General features: G+C 33.8%; 1 protein-coding gene across 17 annotated transcripts in view; it reads left to right on the top strand.

Moving 5' to 3' along the window:
• ABI2 (abl interactor 2) overlaps positions 1-26,713 on the top strand; it is a 125,046-nt gene that overhangs the window by 32,607 nt on the left and 65,726 nt on the right. For 6 of the 17 annotated variants that reach the window (XM_074191585.1, XM_074191582.1, XM_074191581.1 and 3 more), the window contains exons 2-4: positions 1,560-1,727; positions 11,677-11,748; positions 16,173-16,349. In XM_074191585.1, the coding sequence (XP_074047686.1) occupies positions 1,560-1,727; positions 11,677-11,748; positions 16,173-16,349 (417 nt within the window). The remainder of the gene's footprint in view (positions 1-1,559; positions 1,728-11,676; positions 11,749-16,172; positions 16,350-26,713) is intronic. The other 11 variants (XM_074191589.1, XM_074191584.1, XM_074191583.1 and 8 more) reach the window with 2 other exon arrangements.

Here is a 26,713-nt window from a genome sequence, read left to right as displayed (position 1 = left end):
TAAGATATTATTTTCTTCAGTTTTTTTTTTGTAATTCCTTCACCAGGCTGCTGACTTAATTTTCATTATTTTCCTGCATCACTTTCATTTTTCTTTCCAAATTTCCCTTTACCTCCCTTACTTGATTTTCAAAATTTCTTTTTGAGCTCTTCCATAGCCTGAGACTAATTCATATTTTTTCTTGGAGGCTTTGTATATAGAAGCTTTGACTTTGTTATCTTCTGAGTGTGTATTTTGATCCTCCATAGGAACAAAGTAAATGTCTATTTTTTTCTTCTGTTGTTTGCTTATTTTCCCAGCCTATGACTTGATTTTAGCTCTTTGTTAAGGTGAGGCTCTGCTCCCAGGGGGAGGATGCACTGTCCCAAGCTTGTGAGGGTTTTTGCAGTTGTTTTCAGGGACCTCAATTCCTCCAAGGTCTTATCGGAGCTCTGACTACTCTCCTGGCATGTGCTCTGGTCTATATCTGACCACAAGTGCTCCCCTTTACCCTGGCAGTAAAACTCCTTTTCCTGAGACTGGGTTGTGACCTGGATCCGAGTATGAGCGAAACAGCAGAGTCCTGCATCAGGGATAGAAGAGACCCCTGCAATCCCCCCCAACTCCCTTACCATCTGTGGGCTGAGCACTCTGGAAGCAACTGCTGGGTGGCTCCCTGCCAGGTGGCTCCCCAGGTCTGCACCTGGTCCCCCAGGGCTGAGTCTGCATTGAGGCTTGGACTAGACTGCGCTCCATGTTCACTCTGGTGCTGCAGAGTTTTCCTGCTGCCCTTCCAAGTTGTTTTTGGTAATCCCTGGGTTGAGAAGTCTGGAAACCATCACTGCTGCCAGGGGCCCAGGAGCCCCCCAAGGACCCTGATAGCCACAGACTGTTCCTGGATGGCTGGGGCCTGTTTGCTCCTGAGTACTCCAGGCTATGCTGTGGCCCTTTCTAAGGCCCCTGGTGTGATAGACCTTTCCCTCCAATCTTCCATGTTGTCTGGGGCTGGAAAATTGTTTTAACTCTGTCTTTTTGTGGTTTTTGCCACTCTAGAGTTTGGTTGGAATCATTATTTTAAGGTATTTGGGGGGCAGCAGCTAGGTGATGCAGTGTATTGAGCACTGGCCCTGGAGTCAGTAGAAACTGAGTTCAAATCTAGCCTCAGTAACTTAATAATTATATACCTGTGTGACTTGGGCAAGTCACTGATCTCCATTGCTTTGCAACCCCCCCCAAAAAAAAAACCCCAATAAGGGTATTTGGAGTGGTTTGGGGGAGAGCTTGTGGGAGTTCCCTGCCTGTACTCTGCCATCTTCACTCTGTCCAGTTCATTTTAAGTCTTGCCAAATTTATTTGAATTTTTCATATTCATCATTTATGATAGCATGGTAGTATTCTACTACAATTATATGTCAGCTTGTTCAGCATTCCTCTATTGATTGGTATTCAGTGGTTTAAATTTTAGATCCCACAAAATCTTTCTATTTTTATATTTCCAAGCCCTAATTACTAATTATTGCTTTTCAATTGGAAATCCACATTATTATCTTTTTTATTTTAATAGTGTTTTTCTCTTTTAGTCAGCAGATAAACAGCGAGCCCTGGAAGAAACCAAAGCCTATACAACACAGTCCTTAGCAAGTGTAGCTTATCTGATAAACACTTTGGCCAACAATGTCCTTCAAATGTTGGATATCCAGGCATCCCAGCTACGTCGAATGGAATCTTCTATCAACCACATTTCCCAAGTGAGACCGAACTTTTTACTTACATTATTTTTTTTTCCAAGTTTAAATTACTACCACTAAAAACCTGAAATAGATAATATTATATTTTTATTTTGTAAACTTAGGTGTGGGAATTGGAGTATCAGACCTTTATAAGAAAGTGAACTCAAAATGTTAGATTGCTTTTTTCTTTTTAAAATAGGTATTAACAGGGGTGGCTAGGTGGTGTAGTGGATAGAGCACCAGCCCTGGAGTCAGGAGTACCTGAGTTCAAATCTGGCCTCAGACATTTAATAATTACCTAGCTGTGTGACCTTGGGCAAGCCACTTAACCCCATTTGCCTTGGCCAAAAAACCTAAAAAAAAATAATAAAATAGGTATAATCATCTTCTGAGTAATTTTGAAAAATATAAAAACAGAGTAAGCTTTTTGGGATTTATCAAAATTGAGATATTAAAATAAATGATACAATTGGCTCTGAAGTGAAAATATTTTTTCTTTCCAATTTCTATCAAAAGAATATCTTCCTATTTGATTTAAATATGTTTGGTAGATTTACAACTTGTATTTTAAACTTTTATTATGTTTATTGGGGGTTATGTTCTCTATGATTGAAACAAATGAGTAAATGCCTAGCAAAAATTCTAAGTTATGTTTAAATGTTTATACTATCAAAAGATGTTTAATTAGCAAAATGTAAATCTGCATTAAAAAATCAATGGTTTTTATTCACCTACCTTACAGTTTCTTTTGATGATGACTTTGGAACTTTATGACTCCAGCAGTCTTGTCAATAGAGTTAATTTCAACCCTCTTTTTATAATGGAAGTGCCCCTCTGTTAATGAAAGAAAGGTTAGTTGTTTTTTTTTTAAATAGATCCTCTTAAGTTCTGGGCCCTTCTGAAACTCAAGTGATTGTGCCATTTTGAGGGTTTGAAGTTTCATAAAATCATTCAGAAAGTATTTATTTCTTTGCATATAGTTGCTTTGGAAGACCTTTTATTTTTGTTTGACAGTTCCTCAGTACAACATATTGTTATATTTAATCTAAAGTAGGTGGCTAGGTGGCACAGCGGATAGAGCACTGGCCCTGGAGTCAGAAGTACCTGAGTTCAAATCCGGCCTCAGACACTTAATAATTACCTAGCTGTGTGGCCTTGGGCAAGCCAGTTAACCCCATTGCCTTGCAAAAACCTAAAAAAGAAAAAGACATTAAAAGTAGTCAAAACATACCATTTTTGCAGACTTTTCTCACTTTTACATTCCTCCCAATATCTTCCTAAAATCCATAATTTATAATTTCTTTATTCCTATATTGTTTTATTTGATAAATGAGGTATGATGAGTAAAGGATAAAACTTTTCTCAAAAGTGCTTTTCTGAAAGAGATGTGCTGTCTCCTGCAAATTGTTAGAAAAGTATGATCTACTGGAAAGAAAGATACAAAGATTTTGGGTCTGGGAGAGAGAGACCTTGGACTGCAATCTCTCTTTTGACACTATAGATAGGAACAAGGGTGTACCAAGTCTGTCAAAAAGATTTGATATAACTCCTTGAATATGCCTAGCACAGGGAATCAATATACAGGTGAGTTCTAATTACTGCCCAGAGGGAGCTTACATTCTATTGGCATGGATCAGTATGTATAAAAAATGTAAACTAGATAATTGCAAAATAATTTCTAGGCAGGGCTATACAAAGGCATTAGCAAGTAGGGGAATTAGGCATGGCCTCTTGAACTGAGGTGACCCTTGTGCTGAATTTCAAAGGGAGTTAAGGTTTCCAGAATATTCTAGGCATGATGGACAGCTGGAGATGGCATCTTATAGAGAAATGGTGAAGAAAAACAATGAAACCAGTATGATTAGATTGTAGAAAAATTATATATAATTGAGCTGGAAAATAGGCTGGCTGGTCTTTGCTATAATTTAGCAACTGTATAGAGGGTGAATTGAGGAAGAAGAGATTAGATGTAGGAAAACTAATAAATGGTTGTTCACTGACTGACAACCAGGAAGTTGTTGTAGTAGGTTAGGGAGAGATGATAAGGATTTGCCCAAGGATTGATGGGTTTGGATGGGTTTGATCAGACATGGTCTGATAAATTAAATAGGGTCTGCTTCTTATATTTACTAGTAATAGTATGACTCTGGGTAAGTTGATTAACTTCTGGATATTTCAGTTTTCTCATCTGAAAAATGAGCGGGTTTTACTTGATGGCCTCTTTGATCCCTTCTAGCTCTAAATCTATGAGTTTTGATTTGATCTGGTGTCTTTACTGACACCAGAGGGAGAGGGCAGGTTTGAGAGATATTGAGGAAGTAGAATAGATAAGAGTTGGCTTTTAGATGGATTTGTGTGATGCCTGATGGGGAAGAATTGAGAATGAATCTTAAATTGTAAACCTGTCTGATTAAAACAATCAACATTTCTTCCACAGAAATGGGGAGTTTCAGTAGAATGAGACTGGATTTTTTTTTTTTTTTAGGTTTTTGCAAGGCAAATGGGGTTAAGTGGCTTGCCCAAGGCCACACAAGCTAGGTAATTATTAAGTGTCTGAGACTGGATTTGAACCCAGGTACTCCTGACTCCAAGGCCAGTGCTTTATCCACTACGCCACCTAGCCGCCCCTGAGACTGGATTTTCAAAGAAGATAGTGTATACAGTGAATTCTCTTATGTATACATTGTTTAAGATAATTATGGACCATCAAAATGGAGATGTCCAGGAATCACTTGGAGATGCTGGACTGGAGTTCTGAAGAAAAATGATCTCAGCTAGGAGGATTTATTATCACCTACATAGAGAACCTAAGATTGAGGCATGGTACATATACTTTTGTAGAGGACAGAATATGAAGGATGATGCTCCAGTAATGATGAGAAGAGAGCCCAGCCTGAGTTGTGAGCTGAACATTCAGGGCAGAGAGAGAGAGAGAGAGAGAGAGAGAGAGAGAGAGAGATGTCGAAGGAAAGCAGGTAGGGTTAGCAGTGTTAGGCCATGGAGAGGCTAGTCAATATGAGGACCGATGAAATACCAGTGGACTTAGCAATAGTTTATTGGTAATCTTGGAAAGAGGAATCTTAGTGAAGTGAAAGTTAGACACCAGATGGTAGGAGGTGACTAGTAATCAGCTTTGCTTAGGAGCTTGATTTTAGAAGTGAAAAGTAAAGAACAATAGCTTGATGAAATTGGGGGCTTTTTAAATGGATAATTGTATATATGATACTTTAAAGTTTGCAGAGTGCTTTGCAAATGGGATCTCATTTGATCCTCACAACAGTCCCATTTTACAGATGACTTGAAGCAAATAGAGGTTACTTGACTTGCTCAGGGATATTTGGTATATATGTAAGGTCAGATTTGAACTCTTTTTCTTCATGACTCCAAACCCAGCCCTCTAACTGCCCCACCTAGATTCCCAAGGATGGGCAAGTTTTAAGTATGTAGATAGTAAGGAAGAAGCCTTGGAATAAATAGAGATAGAAAGTTAAGGAGATTATGAAGGGTTACTGGTTAGGTCGGAGAGGTTAGGATTCAGAGCACAAATAGAGAGGTTGTTGATTGTCAAATTGAAGAGCCACCTTATTATTCAGTAGTGGAGCCTCAGGAGAAAGAATGACAAATGGAGGTGAATTGAAGTCTGTGGAGTTCAAGAGGAGAGGGAGCTTATCAAAGATGGCCCAGATTTTTCAGTGAAATATTAGAAAAGGTCTTTTGCTGGGAGTCATGTATGTTTGATAAGAGGTTTGAAATAGCTACTGTGGGAAGTACAGTGTCAGTTAATCGAACCTTTCCTAATCTGTAAACCCCATAGTACATGCTTTGAGTATTGGGAGACTCATGAGAAATAATATATAAAAAAAGCATTTTGCAAATTTGGGTAGTATTAACACATAAATGGAGTTGTTTTTGGGAAGTAGGAAAGCTTGTCCTCAAATCCCGATGTGTGTATACATAAATCATATACATGATATATGTGTGTATATTATATATATGTTTATAAAATACACACATACATATAAAACCTTTGTGAACTTGGATAAATCATCTAATTTCTCTGATCCTTAGTTTTCTTATTTATAAAATGAGTATTATAATAATACATGTAGTACTTAACTCATGACTTGTTATGAAATACAAATGATACATCTATAAAGCATTGTGTCAACTTTAAAATTTATTATTGATCATGAGGTTGGGGGGATGGTATAGATTTATTAGTAGAAGTGGTATTAAAGGGAAGTGATCTAAGGAGGGAAATTCAAACTCAAGGTAGAATGATAGAACCTTATATTATCTACCAATATATGTATAATTTTTTTAAATAATATTAATGGTATATCATAATTACCTCATGTTAAAATGGAAGCCTAGTGGTATGATGTAAGAAGATTGCACTGTGTTCTTTTTGTTTATGTAAGGTAAAAATTCAGTGTATATTTTTAATAAACAAAATGTTGTTTTTCAGAATGTCTCAGGGGATCTTACCAGTTCTATGTAGATGACATCTCTAGCTCAAACCCTAAACTCTTCATTGAATTGTATTCTTATCACCTGCCAGCTGAATATCTTTTCCTGGATGACTTGTAAAAATTTTCAAATTCAGTATGGCCAAAATTGCACACTATCTTACCCTTGTCCTATCTTTCACCTGCCTCTTCTCCAGGCTTCCCTAGTTTTCTTAAGTATCACTGAACCTACTAGCCCTTCAGATGTGCAGTCTTGGAATCACTCTTTTTTTAATTCCTTTCCTGATTTTTTATTTATTTTTCCAACATGGAATGGTAGTTTTCAACAATCATTTTTTGCAAGGTTGAGTATTATGTTTTCTCCCTTCTCTTCCACCTCCCCCTGATAGAAAGCAATTGGAATTATTCTTAATTTTTTTTCCTTCACTCTCAGTTCAATCAGATGCCAACTCTTGTCTATTCCAACTCTCCCATGTCTCCTTTTCAATTTCTTTTTCTCTTTTCATATAGCCAGTACTCTATTTCAGATCTTTATTTACTTGAAATACTGTAATAGACTCCTGGAGGGAACTTTGAAAGGATCTCAAAAACCCTAGGATTTTTTTGTACCACCTTTTGAGAACCACTAGCATCAATGGAAAAGAGAGAGTATTCCAACATAGAACCATTGGAGGATAACTGGGATCTACTGTCATTTCATTAGGACTGTTTTAAAATTTTCATTGTGAGCATTTACATTTTTTGAAATTGGTAAATTCTCTTAATAAAGGATTAATTTGTTGTTGAGAAAAGGGATGGTGGAATAGGTCAGAAGAGAACTAGATGAGAGAAAGATCATGAAAATCTACAGAAATAATTAGTATCCCCAAGGAAGTCAATGATGTCAAGTGTTGCAGAGGGGTCAAGAAGGAGGAATATTGAGGAAAGACTATTAGATTTGGAAATTAGAGAGCAATTTCAGTTGTGTACAGAGTATTATGCTATATATTAAGGGATTTCTAAAGTTTAGGAGTTCTTAGTTTCATTAACAAATAATATAATACAAAATGGTATATAACTGCATAAGAAGAATGTGCCAAATGTGTGATATTCAAGAGGAAGACTGGTCATTGCTAACTATGGAGATCAGGGAAGGCTTCTTGAAATAAATGGTAGTATTTAATAAATAAATGATATCTAAAGGATAAGGAAGAATTGAAACAGGCAGGGTAGATTTAGGAAGAAAAGATCCCATTGCTTTTGGTCTTCACTGAAAAGTTGGCTTATATACATATGGGGATATTATAGATTAGGGGATTCAGGTTTTAGGTAAGAGTGCAGAAGATGAAGATAAAGGTTGTTTTAACTAACATTTTGCATATATGATCCTTATTTAATTTTCCAATAGTTTTGAGGGAAGTACTATGGGTGTTATCCCCATTTTAGAGATGAGGTAATAGGCTAAGAAAGGTTAAGTGACTTACCTAGTCAATGTTAGAAATGGGATTTGAATTCGGGGCTTTCTGATTTGAAGTATAACACCATCTGCTATGCTTTTCTCTGTTCTTTCAGTTCTAAGATCTTTGAACTCCTAAGATTGTTTGAATAGTGAGATGTTGGGGACAGAAAGAGGTCTAGGATCATGAAGTATCAGGTATATGATACATTTGGCTTTGTTTCTTTCTTTGTTCCCTAGTCCAGGGATAAGGCACCATATCATTTTACAGTCCCTTTGAATGAACCCTACCTTCATTTCTTTTTTTTTTTCCAAGCATCCCTTCTATTTTTTACTGAAAACTCATTCCTGAGTTAACTAATCCTCATCTCTAACTTTCCCCCCTACATTTCTCTCTTCACTAATTACCTCAACCCATCTTTGTCAACTCCACAAACTTCTTTGCTTAAAAGTTGTGTAAAGAATACTCTATAGAAATAATTAAAAAATTCAAGTACCATCAGTTAAACATATTTAATTCCCTAAACATCAGTACTTGTTGAAAAACAAATTGAAAATTATTGATTAACTCTGTATGGTAACTGTCCTCAAAGGAACATATAAGTAGTTTGAATACTATTATTTGTAACATGAATGGAGATCTTAAATTGTATAACATTTTTGTTGTCATTCAAGCAAAGCATTGTTAGTATAGGTTTTTGTCTCATTCTGCACACATTAATTGGGTTCATTAAAATTGAATTGTACCTCTATGATTTTTTTTCTTTTGGAATTTCTCCATAATTTGTAAGCAATATTATATGAATGTGTATTCTAATAATATTGAAACCTCCTTATATTTTTGTTTGCATGGGGTGCTCTATAGAATGCAATATTTTCATAGCCAAAAAATCCATTACTCTTTGCCTAATGTGGTGATGAACTTTTCTGAGCTTAATTAGGCTGACAGAGAAACATTCCATTGCTAGACCCATACTCAGAACCTTTCTTTGTTTGTAGAACTCTTATGCCAAAAGTATTGGTTTGCTGGAATAGTTTTATTTATTTCTATTTTTTATTTTTTATTTTTTTATTTTTAGGTTTTTGCAAGGCATTGGGGTTAAGTAGCTTGCCCAAGGCCCCACACAGCTAGGTAATTATTGTCTGAGACCTGAATTGAACTCAGGTACTCCTAACTCCAGGTTCTATCCACTGCGCCACCTAGCCACCCCTGGAATAGTTTTAAGAACATAACCTGTGGAGATATAGGTTGGTTTTAATGTTAATATTAAAAGTAGTTCATATAATCAATCAATAAACATTTGCAGGCCCTGGAATGAACAAAAATGAAATGATCTCTGAGAATGCTTACATTTAAAAAGAGGAACATGTATATATGTATGTACATATAGATATACCATAGAATAGCTGTACATATAGAATAAATTGTATAGACAGACATATAGAATAAATATGGAGTGCTTTAATCTTGGGGGGTATGGCATCTAGGGGATCATGATAGTGCCATTATGACAAGTGGAAAAGGCTGAGGTAAATCTTGAAGTAAACTAAGTATTATTGCAAGGGGCAGAGATGAGACCAAGTACATTCTAAACTTGAAGGACAGACAGTGCAAAGACATAGAGATGGACAGTGCAGTGTTATGTATGAGGAGCAGCAAGAACATTACCTGGGCTGGAGAGAAGAGGGTGGAGTTGATCATAACACTGGAAAGGTTATTTGGAACAAGGTTGAGAAGAGCTGTTAATGCCAAATTGAGGGGTTCAGGGCTGTCCAATCTTACTTTTAAAGGCTTCTATCTATCTAGATATCTATCTATCTATCTATCTATCTATCTATCTATCTATCTATCTATCTATCTTTTGTTATTCTTTTTAGGTTTTTGCAAGGCAAATGGGGTTAAGTGGCTTGCCCAAAGCCACACAGCTAGGTAATTATTAAGTGTCTGAGACTGGATTTGAACCCAGGTACTCCTGACTCCAGGGCCGGTGCTTTATTCGCTGCGCCACCTAGCCACCCAAAAGCTTTTATTGAAATAATAGACAATATATTTTGATTTTAGTGAGAGCCCTGTGGTGACTCGGCTTAGTTTACTAAAAAGTATTTAGTAAACTCACAAGTGGCCACATTTTAGACAGCCATGCCCTAGATAATTAGAAATGATGAGTTTATTGAGGGTGAGAGAGTGTGAAATAGTGATACCCATGCTTTATGAAAAGTCACTTAGGCAGCTGAGTGGAAGATGGGGTGGTGATAGATTTGAGGCAGAGCCACTAATTAGGAGACTACTGCAAGGGTCTGGGAGAGAGATAATGAAGATCTCAAACAAGGTGATAACTGACTGGGGATAAGGCATACAAAAAATATGGAGATAGGAAAAAAACTAGATTTGGCAACTGATGGGGGTAAATGAGAATGAGAAATTGAGGATGTCACTAAGGTTGTGAATCTGGATGACTAGATGGATGATCTGTAATCTTTTGTTCACTTTCATTTCTTAATCTTAAATTATATTTCCCAACATATTTTTATCAAGATAAGTGGAATTTAGAATCATTTAGGGAGGAATAAAATATTGCCTTGGTATTTTAGGACCTTGTTGAGATAGACGGGAGAAGATAACTTTGTAGAACATTTGACAGAATATTTTATAACCGATCAAATGAATAGGAATAGAGGAGGCTGATGATGAAAGGAATTCAGATTTTGGCAAGACATGAACATTGATGAGACTAGTGGCAAAATGTTCAACTAAATTGAATGGCCTTGAGTGAAAAATGTCATCATGCTCTTGAATTGCAAATGCTTTTGAAAAAGAATACATGTATCTAATATTGAGACTTTAACAGCCAAAGATTTTATTTCTATTCCCATTAAAGACAATTCAGTTTATGTTATGATTTAAGCCTAAGATTGTGGCAAACTTTTTTTTTTTAGTTTTTTTTTTGCAAGGCAAATGGGGTTAAGTGGCTTGCCCAAGGCCACACAGCTAGGTAATTATTAAGTGTCTGAGACTGGATTTGAACCCAGGTACTCCCGACTCCAAGACCAGTGCTTTAGTCACTACGCCACCTAGCTGCCCCATGTGGCAAACTTTAAATGTAGTCTGAGTATGGACACACATTGAAAACTGATTAGTCCAAGAAATACTGATCGAGGCATCTTTTCTCCTAGTTAGCAGTTTACAACTCATTTATTTTTCTCTCAAGGTAGTTTGGGAACAGTAACAGTAATGAGGGTTTTGAGGCAATAATAAAGAGTAAGAGAAGTAAGTTGGTATATTCCTCTTAGCATCTGGGTTAGCTTTTGCCCTTATAATTTAGACTTAATGATCAAATTGGTGCTACAACAGCTAGCAGATGGCAGAGGGGGAAATCCCAACATTACCCCTCTGTATTATGAAAGATGAGAGAATTGAAGTCTAAAGTCACATAGCTAATGTTAGAGCTGAGTCACCTAGGTGACTTTGTTTCCAGTTCAATGTTTCCTTCCTCTCTCCTTCCCTTTTTTTCCTCCCTTCTTCCTTTCTTTATATTTATTTGACATAGAGAAAGCTCCTCAACTGTACTGCAACTTAGTCTTCATGAGTTGCTGAGGGTGATGGTGGGGGAACTAAAGTTTAATGACGCACATATTAGAGGTTGGGCTTCAACCAAGATGTTGACTAATGCCAGGTTTATCTCCTTATCCATCCTCCTTCCAGTGAATTTATGCAAAGCATCACATTTGCCTAGGCAGCAAATGTTGCAAAATTTTTAAAGTGAGAGTAGGTTTCATAACCATTGTTAGTCTCATAAAGTATAGTTTATGCAGTCTCTGATTAATTTCATTTATGTCATTAAATTTGCAAAAATGAATAATCTGAAATTTCATATTCATATTATTAGTGATTTTGATTTACTTATAAATTTGAACAATTTGCAATTTGAAGTACTTTTGTAATTATTCACTAGATATTAAAATTTAATTATTGATCTTAAATTGAAACTTAGAGACTTAAAAAAAATGCAGAAAGCAACAAAAAACCTAGTCAAGTTAATCCACTCTACCTGTTTGATTGCAGATTTTTTCCCACTCTGATGGGCAGCTATCTGAGGTAGTGATATCCAGTACAATCAACTCTCGATTATCTATGGTAATGAGAGACAACAATTGCATGGATAATCCTAAAACTATAGTTTCAGCCTCCCTTCCTACCATCTGCTGTGGCCTGAGCATGTGCTTGGGTCTTTGGGGAGAAGTATATGGGGGGGGGTGGAGCCTCAGGCTGGCATGGGAGCTGGGTGAGAGTATGGTCACAGCACCTTGGCCAGAAGGGTCCTGGAGAGACTGGGACTGGGACTATGTGATCAGAGCGTCTGGGGGTGAGGGAGGGAACCCTGCAGCATGTGGAGTGGCTTTGCAGCTGCTTTCAGAAAGATGGGATGGCCAGTAAGTATTCAGTTGTGGGATATCATGCACATTTGCAGCAAGGTTCTTATCCATGCTTTTCTGGGCAGTGGGATGCTCTCTTCAAGGGCAGTGGTAGCAATGTTAGAAGTAATGCACTGGCTCAGTTTTGCTTGCTGGCCACTCATATTTTTACTTGCCTTAGGTGTGTGCGTATCTGTAGATCAGATCTAAACATAATAAATAAAGTTTATTTTGAGTAAGTGATTTTAGGAAACAAGGTTAAATTTGTAATCATAGTTTTAGGGATTTAAAAATCTTTCTCTGGGTCAGTTTTTAACTTTTAATTTAAAACACAAGAGCCTTATGTTAATGGCATAGTAAAATCAAGAGTATTATGAGGCTGCAAAGTAGGAGTGGTAATATATAGCTCTAAAATTGATAACTAGCTATATAACCTGATAGCTTTTCTTTCTTTAGGGCAAATGTTATTCCCTATTTTCTCAAATAATTTACATTTATTTTATGATCAGACAAACTGAATTTTTAATTTGCTTGATTGTCTTTTGAAAATTTGGAAGTGCATCATCTCACTGAAAAGTGTTTGTTGAAAAAAAAATCCCAAAACAAAACAATAGACCAGTACTACAAATGACTAAAAATTATGTGAAAACCTTATAATTTTCAGCTGTCTTAAATTAACATTTTCCATTCTACAAGATAATCAACTTAAAAGGGTGTACTTGTTTTAAAGTAAATGTATAGTATCTCAATCTAAAACCTTTGCCCATCCAATTTAAAATCTTAAAGGCTGAAATATTTTAAACTTTTTATTCAAAATGTTAAAAATATAAAGTGCCGCTACTGCTTTGGGATCCAGTTTGCTGTTATGTTTGTATGCATTTTAGAATTTTATTGTAACCAGTAAAATTTTAATGGTACTTTTTTCATTTATAAAATGTTTGTAGGTAGAATAAAATGGTCCTTTTAAATTTTATAAGGTGTTAAATTCTTTTTTTTTTTTTTTTGGTTTTTACAAGACAGTGGGGTTAAGTGACTTGTCCCAAGTTGCACAAGTGGTTGGGATTTGAACTCAGGTCATCCTGACTCCAGGCCAGTGCTCTATCCACTGTGCCACTTAGCTACCCTAAAGGTGATAAATGCTTTTTTTTATTTTGTAAGACAATGGGGTTAAGTAAGTGACTTGCCCATGGTCACACAGCTAGGTAATTATTAAATGTCTGAGGGTAGATTTCAACTCAGTTCCTACTGACTCCAGGGCTGGTACTCTATCTACTGTGCCACCTAGCTGCCCCAATAAATTCTTTTTTGTTGTTGTTGTTGTTGTTTTTAGATTTTTTTCAAGGCAGTGAGGTTAAGTGGCTTGCCCAAGGCCACATAGCTAGGTAATTATTAAGTGTCTGAGACCGGATTTGAATCCAGGTACTCCTGACTCCAGGGCTGGTGCTTTATCCACTGTGCCAGCTAGTCGCCTCTCCAATAAATTCTTTTTTTTTTTTGCAAGGCAAATGGGGTTAAGTGGCTTGCCCAAGGCCACACAGCTAGGTAATTATTAAGTGTCTGAGACCGGATTTGAACCCAGGTACTCCTGACTCCAGGGCCAGTTCTTTATCCACTGCACCACCTAGCCGCCCCCCAATAAATTCTTAAAAGAAGTTCATTTAAAATATGGTTCAAGTAGTCCCATGAACTGTTGGCTACTTGGTTATTTTTATTGGACCAAGGGATATCAGTGATCTAGAATCATGAAGATATAATATTAAGTTTTAAATTTGTGTAACTATCCTTTCTGTCTTTTTTTTTTTTTTTTTTTTTGCAAGGCAGTGGGGTTGGGTGGCTTGCCCAAGGCCACACAGCTAAGTAATTATTAAGTGTTTGAGGCCAGATTTGAACTCAGGTACTCCTGACTCCAGGGCTGGTGCTATATCCACTGTGCCACCTAGCCACCCCTTTTCTGTCTTTCTTTAATGGTATGAATAAGTTAGATCACTTGGAAATTATGTGCTGAAGGTTTAAATTTCTAGAAACTGGCTATAGATAATTGAATAAGAGGCTCAGAATACTATACCTTTCTTTTACATAGATCAGTTGGACATAGGTATGTTGAAGTGTTCTTCTTGTAGAGAAGCAATTTTAAGTTTATTTTCATTTAATTTTAGTATTTACTTTTATTGGGTATGATCCTGGGCAAATCACTTAACCTTTGCTGCCTCATTTTCTTCAATTGGAAAATGGGAATGAAAATACCACCTACCTCCCAGGGTTGTGAGGATCTAATGAAATATTTGTAAACCTCTTAGCACAGTGTCTAACATAGTTTAGGCACTATATAAATGCTAGTGTTCATCATCATTGTCATCATTGGGGGAGTAGTAGAAATTGGTAAGATTTTTCTTGGAAAAAAATTCAAATTTTCTGATGATGGTATGAAATGGTTCTAATAGCTAAGAACCATTCAGCAAAGACTTCTGATTATCAAATATTCCTCAACTACTTCAAAATTGGAGAAACTTAGAAGTATTCTGTTATCACTATTCTCCTCTGTTGAACAACTGGTTTCTTCTAATCAAATATAAACTTAAAAGAGTATATTTTTACCTTTAAAAATAAACAGATAAACTCCTTTTTCCTCTCAAATGATTAAATGCTTACATGTTAAGGTGGAAATTTATGAGTCTTGGATTTTAAAATATACATTTATGCTGGGTAATATGAACCTTTACTGGTTTTGGAATTAATATGGAAATAGGGGAAGGGAAGGGAGATGGGCTTGACCTTATTTGGACTTGGATGTTATAGCTTAACTTCTGAATGGCAAACATTTATACTCTCCTTGTAGGGCTGCTTAGGAATATGACTATGTTCATTTTATGTTTTCTTTCTAGTATGGTTACATCTTTTTATGTCAAGATCTTTTTTATGTAAAATGGTAAGATATATGTTAGAAAGTTGCTTTTCTGAAAATTTACTTAAAAAAGCTAAGTATTTTAAATGTTCATTATTGAAGAGCCTGCTTTAATGTTTCTGAAAAATCCAGCAGACTCATATTTGGTTTTATTTTATTTTATTTCATTCTTTGAAGGGAATGGTGGTGGTGAATAAAAGTATTATCAGTAAAGTTTTATCTTTAATGTTTAGAGGCACATTTTTTGGAACCATAAAAAATGCAGCATTGGGGAATATTAAAAAAAAGTTATTTCTTTCAAGGTTAAAAATAACCGTTAGCATTTTAGAAACCTAATTTGACCCAAAGTCTTGAATTTCTGTTAGTCTAATAAATAAAGGAAGAATCAACACATTTGTGAATGTAATGGCAGTAGGGTAAAATAATTCAAGGTGTCCAGCATTTTGTTTTCCTTCTTTTGAACATATTGACCAAATCATCAAAAAAGTTGTTAATAAATGAAAACTATAGGAGTTTTATATTGTGTAAAAATACCATAATATTTTCAGTTAGTTGTAGAAGATGCTGGTTTTGGAGTCTTAGAACCTGAATCATAAGTAACTTGGTTAAGTCAACAGCCTTCAGCTCTTTCACCTATAAAATGAGGGGATTAAAATAAATGACCTGTGAGGTTCCTTCTTGCTCCAGTGGGATATTTTGATTTCTTTCAGTGAGTGATGGTGGTAGTAGTGATGGCAGCTGAGGACGTAGTGGGATTGGGTTGGAGGCTACTGTGACAGAGGAGAGAGTATATAAGTGTAGATGCAAGGTTAATAGATGAAAAAGGGGGATATATTAGTAATTAGCACCTTTATAGAAAATAATTGTCTCATTCTAGAGATAGAAATTTAGTAAATCAAGTCTTTGGATAAAGAAATCTTTTTAAAAAACAGGTGCTCTGTATTGTACTAAGTATAATGTATATATTTCCTAAATAAAAACAAATAGATTGATGAAGTATTCAGTAGATTTGAGTGAATTTATTAAACTTAATGTAATGGTAAAAAAATAGAAATCTTTACTGAGCTAAATTGCATCTTTAAGTAGAGGTAGATTATTAGAAAATTTTCTGTTTACATTAAATTAGTGTTATAGTAAAAGGTCATTTTATCACTAGTAGGAAGTATAAGTATTTATTTTTATGGATTTGTATGTACACACATAAACAAAAGATATTTTTGTTTTGTTCACATTGTATTTTCCAGACGGTCGATATTCACAAAGAGAAAGTTGCAAGGAGAGAAATTGGTATTTTGACTACCAACAAAAATACTTCCAGAACTCATAAAATTATTGCTCCAGCCAACCTAGAACGACCTGTTCGTTACATTAGAAAACCTATTGACTATACAATTTTAGATGATATTGGGCATGGAGTAAAGGTATGTACAATGTTTGTCAAAAGTCATTGAGAAAGTTTCTGAACCAGGACAACGTGATCACATGAATATTATGTTCTTTACCTCTTGTATATTAACAGGTGTGATCCTACTAAAGATATAAAAATCCTTTTCCTGCTTTTGTTTACCTATTTTACCTATCTTCTAATTTGTGCTTGTCCTCTAAGGTTGCTTAAATTCTCAAATTAGAAATTGTCATCTTTTCGTGAATTGCATTTTTTTAATTTATTATGATAGTAACTCATGTGATGTGGAATATGAATATCTTAGTTTTCGTATTATAGATTTAAAATTCTTGAGCTTACAAATTATTCAGCATATGACTGACATATTTACTCGAAAAATTTACTAGCCAGGTTTCTGATTTCATTTGTTAAACAACAAAAATTATAGATCGTTTTGGATTTTTTCAAAAAAAATTTTAGGTACAAAGGCTTTTAAAAAATAGAAATAGCCTGTCTGTGGTAGATAAATTATTAATATTGCTTTAATACACATTTTAAAAATACTTCCAGAATTTATAGATACAAAGCTTTTAAAATATTAAATTCCATGTTTTATATAGATTTATTCCTTATGTATTCAATGAATACTTAAGCTCCTACTAGCCTGGTGCTAGACATAAGGGATGAGGATGGAGTATACAATACAAAGAATTATAAGACATGGTTCCTGCCATTAAGAAGTTTTATTTAATTCAACACTTTTTTTAAAATGACAACCTTGTGCAAGGCATGCTCTGCTAGACACTAAGGATCCATTGTCTTGGAAGCTTATATTCAAAATTTGTCAATATTAAGATTTTTTTAAAAGGTCTTTTGTATAAGTGATTAAGAGGGTAAAGATTTAAGGTTAAGAGACCCAAAGATATCCAAAAAATAGATAGCCATCCTTTATTTTCATACAGAATGTTATCTTTGGGCAGTGAAGATGCATTATGTTTGGTTCTTCAAAGAAATCAGTTGTTCTTTTATATCTTATCCTCAAAAATAGTTGAAGAGACAATGACTTTTTTTTTGGAGCAGTTTATAATTCCTTTAATTACATCATGAAATATAATTTTCTAAAATAGGACTTTGCAATTAAATTAATTGAATGTTAAGGCAGTGAGAGGAAACAAAGATATTTTGTTCTGAATTTGGAATAGAGATAACCATTGATTAAACAAAAAGCCCAGAACTCTGACTTCTGTTTATGTATCCATCAAGCATAGTGCTTGGCAAATAGTCACTTGATAAAACTCTTTTATTGATTACATGTTCTTTTTATAAAAATTTAGGATTATATGTACAATTCATGTAATTATGAATTTTTGTAATTCATGGAATCTTTGTTAGAAATTGGACAAAAATAAATACTATTCTAATTAGAAATCAAATGAAATCTTTTCCCATTTAGTTTGAATCAGAAAGTCAAATTATAACATGAGTGCCTGTGTTAAATCCAGCACTAATATGGGGTGGCCCTAAGATTGCAAGGCAACCAGTTTGTGTAAGGAGGGGTTAATAGGCTGGGAAAACAAGGCAGGTTGTAAAGCTCTCAGGCTGATTAGTAGTGGAATGCTGTGAACAGATGATGAATTTCTAGTTTAGGTGAGAAAGGGAGACCCATTCTCCCCTCTCCTAGTCTTCCTAATAAACAAGTAAACAAACAAGTAGTATAAGCTACCTAACCCTAGAAAGTTTTAAATCTACTGTAATTATCAGGAATTTTACTTCAGGGTAGAACTGTGTATATATATATATATATATATATATATATATATATATATATATATATATTTAGATTACTCTTCTAAGAACAATTTACTAATCAGTGTGCAAGCCAGGAAATTTAATTTAATTTTTTGGATTAAATGAAAATTTAATCTGATTTGGAAAATTTTTTTTGTAAAGACTGTAAGAGTACCTGGAGTACTACTACCCAATTTCAGTATCAAAGAGGCACTTAATAGAACATAAAATAATGAATTTGTGCTTCACAGTTTCAGTGAATAAGATGTGATTTCTTTTCATTTCTTGTTTAATTTTCAAAATAAAGTGTTAGCGCTATAAGGACTCCAGATTTTCCATTTGTGAGTCTGTTAGGGGACATGTATGTACCTTAAGTACTTTTAAGTTTTGAATGAAGCAGTGTCTTTTAAATCGTTTCATCTTTTAAAATCTCCTGTTCATGACACATTCTGCTTTAAACCACTCTTTCTACAATCTATTGAAACATTATTTTGTTAATGCTGAATGCTTAACTTTTTCTTTCTTTTTTCCTTTCTCTTCATATCTTGAAGTTCCAACTAACTTTTCAATGCTTTTTTCCTTACCTCTTTTATTTGCTCCATTTATGCATTAAGTGGTTGCTTAGATTTAAGGTAAGAGATTCCAGGGCTGGATATCCATTCTTTATCTTATACAGAATGTTACATATGGGGAGTAAAGATACATTATTGATCACTGATCCTTTACTAAAATCATTTGTTCTCTATCCTGTCTTTTATATCTTGACTTCAGGGTAGTAGGCAGAATATGACATTTTTTTTTGAATGAGTAGGTATTTCGTAATGATTCATTTAATTATAACAAATATAACCTAAAATATACCTTTGAAAAATTAAGTTAGTTGAATGTTAATAAAATTAGGCTTTTTCTTGAACTTGCTATAGGAATAACCATTGCTCTAGAAATGTTGTTTTATCCTCCCCCTGTGTAATATTCTTTTTATCCTATATACGGTGTGCTTTATATATTTTGCGACTGTGTCCCACTATTTATTGTTAATTAATGTGAAATATTCAGATGTTTACATTTTATGAAACTGAAATGATTCAACTTGTTTTGTGTTTTTTTAAAAGTTGCAGTATCAGGTTTTTTTTGGGGATATAAAACCTTCCTTCCCATTAAAATATCCAATAGTTACATTTCCTTAAAGTTTCTTTTAATGGAACTTTTTGAGCACTGAAAGTCATGATTATGTAAAATATAAAAAGTTACGAACGTGTCATAATATCACACACTGTCATGTACTTTAAATAAAATGTAGATTGAGAAAATGGTTTCTTTCATAATTTATTTCAGTAGTGTTTCAGTACTTAGATTTTTTTTCTTTTTGGAAATTTCAAATGAGTTGAAGAAATTATACAGTAAGATTTAGATAAAAGATTATTTTCACTTCTTTTCATTTCTCCTTATTTATCTCCATTTTACTTTTTCCCTTCTTTTCCTTCTCTGATATTTTTTGTTCTGTGTGTTTATAAAATTGATTTTGGTTGGTCATACAGTAGATAGTTTAATGAATTCTGACCCCTAAAATGTTTCTATGATAATCCTCTTAATACTATTAACTCTATAGAAGTGGTCTATTTTAACCTTGAGTTTTCATGTCCTTAGAATTTGATGTGAAAACTTTTATTTAGTAGAATGATATAATTTTAAAGAAATCTGTGCAAGTTCACTATTTTTTATCATTATATAAACAGAAGAAAAAATATAAAGATAAAAGCTGAAAAAAATTGCAGATTAACGACAGATTTTTTTTTGTTTATAAACAAGGAAAAAATAACCTTGAAAGGAAATTTATTTTATAGATGGAATATTGCAGCTTTGTTCATATTTTCCCTTTCTCATTTCTAAAACTGTTTTATCTGTCTACCTAATTTTTTTTATTTGAGTTCCTAAAAAGAGAATTCTGTTTGGAATTGTTTTCATGCTATGTCATACAGATCTCAATATATATATATATATATATATATAGTCTGAAGTCCTGCTATATAGCAAACCTTTCTTAGTCCTTTTATTTAGATGTAAAGACTCCTCACCTTTCAATTTTCCCAGTAGTTAAAACTTTTTTTTTCTCAATTAACAAACATCTGCTCTCTTTCCCTTTTCTAACTTCCTTCCCCTTCTTGGGGTTAGGAACTAGAGGAGTATGGATCAGGGGCATAATCAACAATAACAACAAAATTAACAATCAGTAATCAAGCAAAACACATTCCTAGGTTGGCCATGTCTGAGAATGCTTATCTTACAGTCTGTAACTAGTCAGTCTATTACTTTTTTGTCAAAAAATAGGCAGAATTCTAAATCGGGGTCTTTTGAAATTATTTTTAATCACTGTTTATTTATGGCAGTGGAATTAAGTGACTTGCCCAAGGTCACATAGCTAGGCAATTATTAAGTATCTGAGGCCACATTTGAACTCAGATCCTCCTGACTCCAGGGCCGGTGTTCTCTCCACTACGCCACCTAGCTGCCCCTTAATCGCTGTTTTTATGAGTTGTTCTGTCTTTCAAAATTGTTATTTTTACAATATTATTTTAAAATATAAATTATTTCCTTGTTTTTCACTTCACTTGACAGCCCTCTTCCTTTATTTCTTCCATGTTTGCATAGACTTCTACTTTTGTTCAACCATTTTATGAACTACATATCTCTACTCTTCCTTATTTTATTATTTTGGTTGAACATTTCATGTTCACACTGTAAACTGTGAGCCTGACACCTCTGCCATAGACCTAGCATTTTATTTTGAGGTTTATTCATCGTAGCATGGAGTCACCTCAGGTTTTTTGAAGCCTATTTCAATGGAGTAGCAACTCTGGTAGGTAAAAATAGAAGGATGTGACACGTGGCTTGGACACAGGGTCAGGTGAAGACCATTTTACCCTATTGTCTGATAAACTTATTGTCTACTGAAACTCATGAAGAAAGTCTATAGTTTTAGTGGAGGTGATAAATAATGTCATCTTAGCAATATACAGACAATATGATAATGATGGCTTATGTTTACATATTGCTTTAAGATTTGCACAATATTGAATATGGATGAACTCATGTGATGTTTGCAGCTACTCCTAAGAGTTATAATCATACTATAGTTATAATCATTCCCACTTTATAGTTAGGACATTCAAATTAGAGATGTTCTGTGACTGATCATTGTCAGAACTGTATATAAAACCTTGTTCACTCAGAATCATAGATTCACTCCTCTTTCTGCTCTACCATACAACTTCTCACTAAAATAGAGAAATACATGAATAAAATACAGAGTGACCATATCTCAATAAGAATTAGGATTGCAAGCTACAGGCATGCATTGAGGCCTCTTGACTTGAGGATTTGTTGCTGAGTCTTCAGGGTGCTGAGGAGCACTTGTTTGTTAATCTTATAACAAATAAATATAGTCAAGAAAACCAAATGTATATATTGGTCATCTCTAAAAATAAATGACTCATTACACACCTGTAGTTTGTTACCTTTTTGTCAGATAGTACAAACATGCTTCATCATCCATTCTCTGGAGTTGTAGCTGGTTACCACAGAATTCTTAAGTCTTTTGAAATTGTTTTTCTTTTATAATACTGTAGTCATTTTATAAAATATTTTCTTGCTCACTTCATCATTAATTCATATAGCTCTAGTTTTTTAATCCATTCCATTTTTCATTTCCTAACTTTAAATTATATTAATATTACCCCCTTTGCTTCCAGTTCTCTTTTGCAACAAAAGGTTGCTTTGAATATTTTTATCATCTTTTACTTATATTCTCCTTGGGGAATAGGCCTACTAATGGTATAATTGAGTCAAAAGTCTATACAAGTTAGTAAATTTTGGGAACATAACTCCAAATAGCTTTCTAAAAATTGTTGGATCAGTTCATAGCCCCATCATCAAGTACTTAGTATACTTGTTATCCCACAGTCCCTTCAACAATTATTTTCCCTTTTTTGTGATTCTTATCAGTTTGATGGTGTGAAGTATCTCAAACTTGATTTAATTTCTCTAGTTATTAGTGACTTAGAATGTTTTTTACATGAATATATATATATATAAAACTTTTTTTGAGGACTATTAGTATCCTCTTACTATTTGTTTATTAGCAATTAATAATTGCTTATATATGTGAATGAGTTCTCTATATATCTTGGATACAATTATAATAATAGTAATAATAATAATGATATGAAATTGCTAACATTTATATATTGCTTTAAGGTTTACAAAGTACAAATATCTCATTTTGATCTTCTTTTTTAGAGAAACCTCCCACAAAGCTGTTTACTCAGTTAACTTTACTTTCTAATTTTATCTGCATTGAATTTATTTTATAGAACCTTTCAATTTTATGTTATCCAGATTATTTGTTGTATCTGCCCTGAACCTTTATCTCTTGTTTGGTCAAAATTTTTTTTTCTTTCCTTGTAATCTTAAAACCTGTCTTCTTTCCTACATTTCTGTCTTGTTTGTTATATGACCTTTTATTATCTATGTCTTGTATTTATTATGAGCTCTTATTATAGTATGTTTTGTGAAATACTGATTTAAATCTAATTTCTGCCAGAATACTTTGCAATTTTCTAAGCAATTCTTTTTTATTGTTATTTTATTTTTTCCACTATCATCTGCATCCATCAAGGTTGATCAGCTCACAATGTAGTTTTTAATTTGTACACTATTCTCTTGGTTATGCTCCATCCCCTCAGCACCAGATTCTGTAATTCATTACATGCTTTTCTAGAGTCTGACCATTCATGGTTTCTTATAGAACAATAATATTCCATAACATTTCATATACCATAACTTGCGTAGTCATTCCCCAATTGATACACATCCCTTCAATTTCCAATTCTTTGCCACTACAAAAAGAGCTGCTATCAATATTTTGGAACATGTAGGATTTTTCCCAATTTTTATGCTTTCTTCTAGATACAGGCCTAGTATTGGTATTGCTGGGTAAAAAGGTATGATTATTTTTATTGCTCTTTTGGCATGGTTCCTTATTGTTTTCCAGAATAGTTGGATTGGTTCACAACTCCATCAACAATGCATTAAGGTCCCGATTCTCCCACAACCGCTCCAGTATTGATTGTTTTCCCTTTTTTGTCATCTTAGCCAATCTGATAGGTATGAGATGGAACCTCATAGTGATTTTAATTTGCATTTCTCTAATCAGAAATGATTTGAAGCATTTACTGAGTCCTTAACCCACTAGTTAAGGTCAATGGGTTTATTGAACATGATACAATTATGTTCATTTGCTTGTGGATCTTGCATACCTAATCTGGAATTCTGGTCTTTTTTCCCATTTTTAAACAATTTCAAATAGTTTTGAGACTTCTTTGTAAAGTATTGTTAGGCTCTTTTTCTTTTCTTTTCATTATTTTCTTTGAAATTCTTGAGCTATTGTGTCCCTATATGAATTTAGTTAGTTTTATAACTAACTCTAGCATTAGTGTCCCAGTTTTCCCACATACCCTCTAACATTGATCGTTTTTCTACCATATTAGCCAATCTGATAGGCATGACAGGGGTACTCTAGAGTTGTTTTAATTTGCATTTCTTTTATTTTTATTTTTTTAGTTTTTTCAAGGCAATAGTGTTAAGTGGCTTGCCCAAGGCCACACAGCTAGGCAATTATTAAGTGTCTGAGACCGAATTTGAACTCAGGTATTCCTGACTCCAGGGCTGGTGCTCTATCCAATGTGCTACCTAGCCACCCCCAAATTTGCATTTCTTTTACAGTGACTTAGAGCAGTTTTTCAAATGACTTAAATTTCCTCATCTGAAAATTTTCTGTTCCTATCCTCTGACTAATTATCGATTGAGGAATAACTTGTATTTTCATAAATTTGACTTGGTTCTCTATACATTTTTAGAATTGAGACCTTTATTAGAAACACTGTTTATAAAAATCCATCTTTCTCATTTTTCTGCTTTTCTTCTAATCTTGGTTATATTGATTATGTCTTTGCAAAAATTTTTCAATTTATGTTATCAAAATTATCCATTTTGCATTTCATGTTCTTTATCTCTTCTTTGGTCATAAATTTTTTGGTTTCTACAAATCTGATAAGTAAACAGTTCCTCGCTTGTCTAATTGCCTTATGGTGTGACCTTTTATATCTAAATCATGTACCCATTTCAACCTAATCTTTGCATAGGATGTAAGATGTTGGTCTATGCTTAGTTAATGGCATGCTATTTTCCAGTTTTCTCAGTAGTTTTTTAATAATAGTGAGTTCCTAGCCCAGAACCTAGAATCTTTAGGCTTATCAAATAGTATATTCATATAGCCATTTGCTGCTGTGACTTGTGAACCTAATCTAGTCCACTGATTCACCACTCCATTTCTTAGCCATTACCAAATAGTTTTGATAATTGCCACTTTATAATGTAGTTTTAAATCTGGATCAATTAGACCACCTTCCTTTGCATTTTTTAATTATTTCTCTTGATATTCTTGATCTTTTGTTCTTCCAGATAAATTCTATTATTATTTTTTTCTATCTCTTTAAAATAATTTTTTGGTAGTTCAATTGATATGGCAGTGAATAGATTAATTAATTTGGATAGATTTGTCATTTTTATTATATTAACACATGAGGAATTGATATTTTTCCAATTGTTTAGATCTGACATTATTTGTGTCAACTTTTTTTTGTATTTGGAATTCCTAGGTTTGTTTTGGCAGATAGACTCCCAAATATCTTATTTTGTCTACAGTTGTTTTGTTTTGTTTTTTAGGGTTTTTTTTGCAAGGCAAATGGGGTTAAGTGGCTTGCCCAAGGCCACACAGCTAGGTAATTATTAAGTGTCTGAGACTGGATTTGAACCCAGGTACTCCTGACTCCAAGGCCGGTGCTTTATCCACTACGCCACCTAGCCGCCCCTGTCTACAGTTATTTTAAATGGAATTTCTCTTTCTATCTCTTGTTTTTGGACTTTATTGATAATTGTAAAAATGCTGATGTGGAAGTATTTTATATCCTGCAGCTTTGCTAAAGTTAACTGTTTCACATAGTTTTTTTTGATACCTGAAATTCTCTAAAGTATACCATCATATCATCTGCATCATTACCAATTCTAATTCCTTAATTTCTTTTATTCTCTTATTTCAACTTTTACTTTTTTTTTTTTGCAATGGGGTTTAGTGACTTCCCCAAGGTCACACAGACACAGCTAGGTGATTAAGAGTCTAAGACTGAATTTAAACTCAGGTTCTTCTGACTTCATGGCCAGTGTTTTTTATTCATTTTACTACCTAGCTGCCCTAGCTTTTACTTCTTAATAAAAACCAATCTGGCCATAGTGTATATATATTTTTTAATATGTTGCTTTAGTCTTTCTGTAATATGTTTTGTTCAGTATTTTTATTTTGATATTTATTGGGACAATTTATTTTTCTCTGCTTTGTTACTCCCTGGTATGCTTACCATATATGTATCATTAATGAATTTTGAAGGACCCCCTTTTTTTTTTTTTGTAAACAGTTTAATACTGGAATTGAGTTTTCTTTGCAGGTTTGGTAGATTTAACATATAAATTCATCTTTTCCTGTCTCCTTTTCTGTTTGGGAGTTCATCAATGAATCATTTCTCTTCTGTGATTGGTCTTTTAAATTACCCTATTTTTTTAAAATTAGATTTCTTATGTTTTTATACATCTCTTTTGTTTTATTGACAGTGGCCAAAATGATTTCTAATGATTTATTTCTCATTTGTTGTAAATTTTCCTTTTTCATATTTTTGTAATGACTCTTGGTTTTCCTCTTCTTAAAAAATTGAGTAGTAATGAGAATCATGTAATATTTGTGCCCTCCATAGTTGTATACTTACCTTCTAATAAATCCTATTTGTTAGATCAGTGTAAATTCTACCCTTACTTTCTTTTTCTTTTCTTGTCTGTTCCTTTTCCTTTCTATTTTATTTGCTTTCTTAAGACCATCAGAAATGAACCAAAATCCTACTCCTAATTCATTTTTGACCCATGAGGATAGTAGGATTGTGAAGGGATATTCCCCCCTTCTCTTATTGGATTGTAAATATTTAATTATTATTTTAGCTTCTTCCCAAATTACTCCTTAACCTATTTTTTTTAAGGTTTTTGCAAGGAAATGGGGTTGGGTGGCTTGCCCAAGGCCACATGGCTAGGTAATCATTAAATGTCTGAGGCTGGATTTGAACTCAGATACTTCTGATTCCAGGGCTGGTGCCCTATCCACTGTGCCACCTAGCTGCTCCTTAACCTACTTTTCCAAGAAAAAATTTTTTTCCTATTTTTTCAGGTTTTTGACTTTATTCTAATATTCCTTATTGTCTCAGGAAATTATTGAGTTCTCTTTGGTCCTTTCTAATTTTTAGGAAACTCATTCCCTAATGTAAGCTATTTATTCTTCTACCATTTGTACTTTTATGTACTTCTTTCACTTATAATTTTGTTTCTTCCAGATACTTTTGTAGTCCTTGTGTCCAAACCATTTTTTTCCTAAGGCTATACTGATAGTTGTTCAGAAGTTGTTCTTTTGTTATCATACCTAAGTCTTTCAAATGTATGTCTTTTACAGTATTGTTGTAA

This window comes from Macrotis lagotis, chromosome 6, assembly GCF_037893015.1.
Source record: "Macrotis lagotis isolate mMagLag1 chromosome 6, bilby.v1.9.chrom.fasta, whole genome shotgun sequence".
In the NCBI taxonomy this organism is placed as follows: Eukaryota; Metazoa; Chordata; class Mammalia; order Peramelemorphia; family Peramelidae; genus Macrotis; species Macrotis lagotis.
Note: the sequence above shows the minus strand (reverse complement) of the source record. Positions and strands in the feature narration are given on the sequence as shown.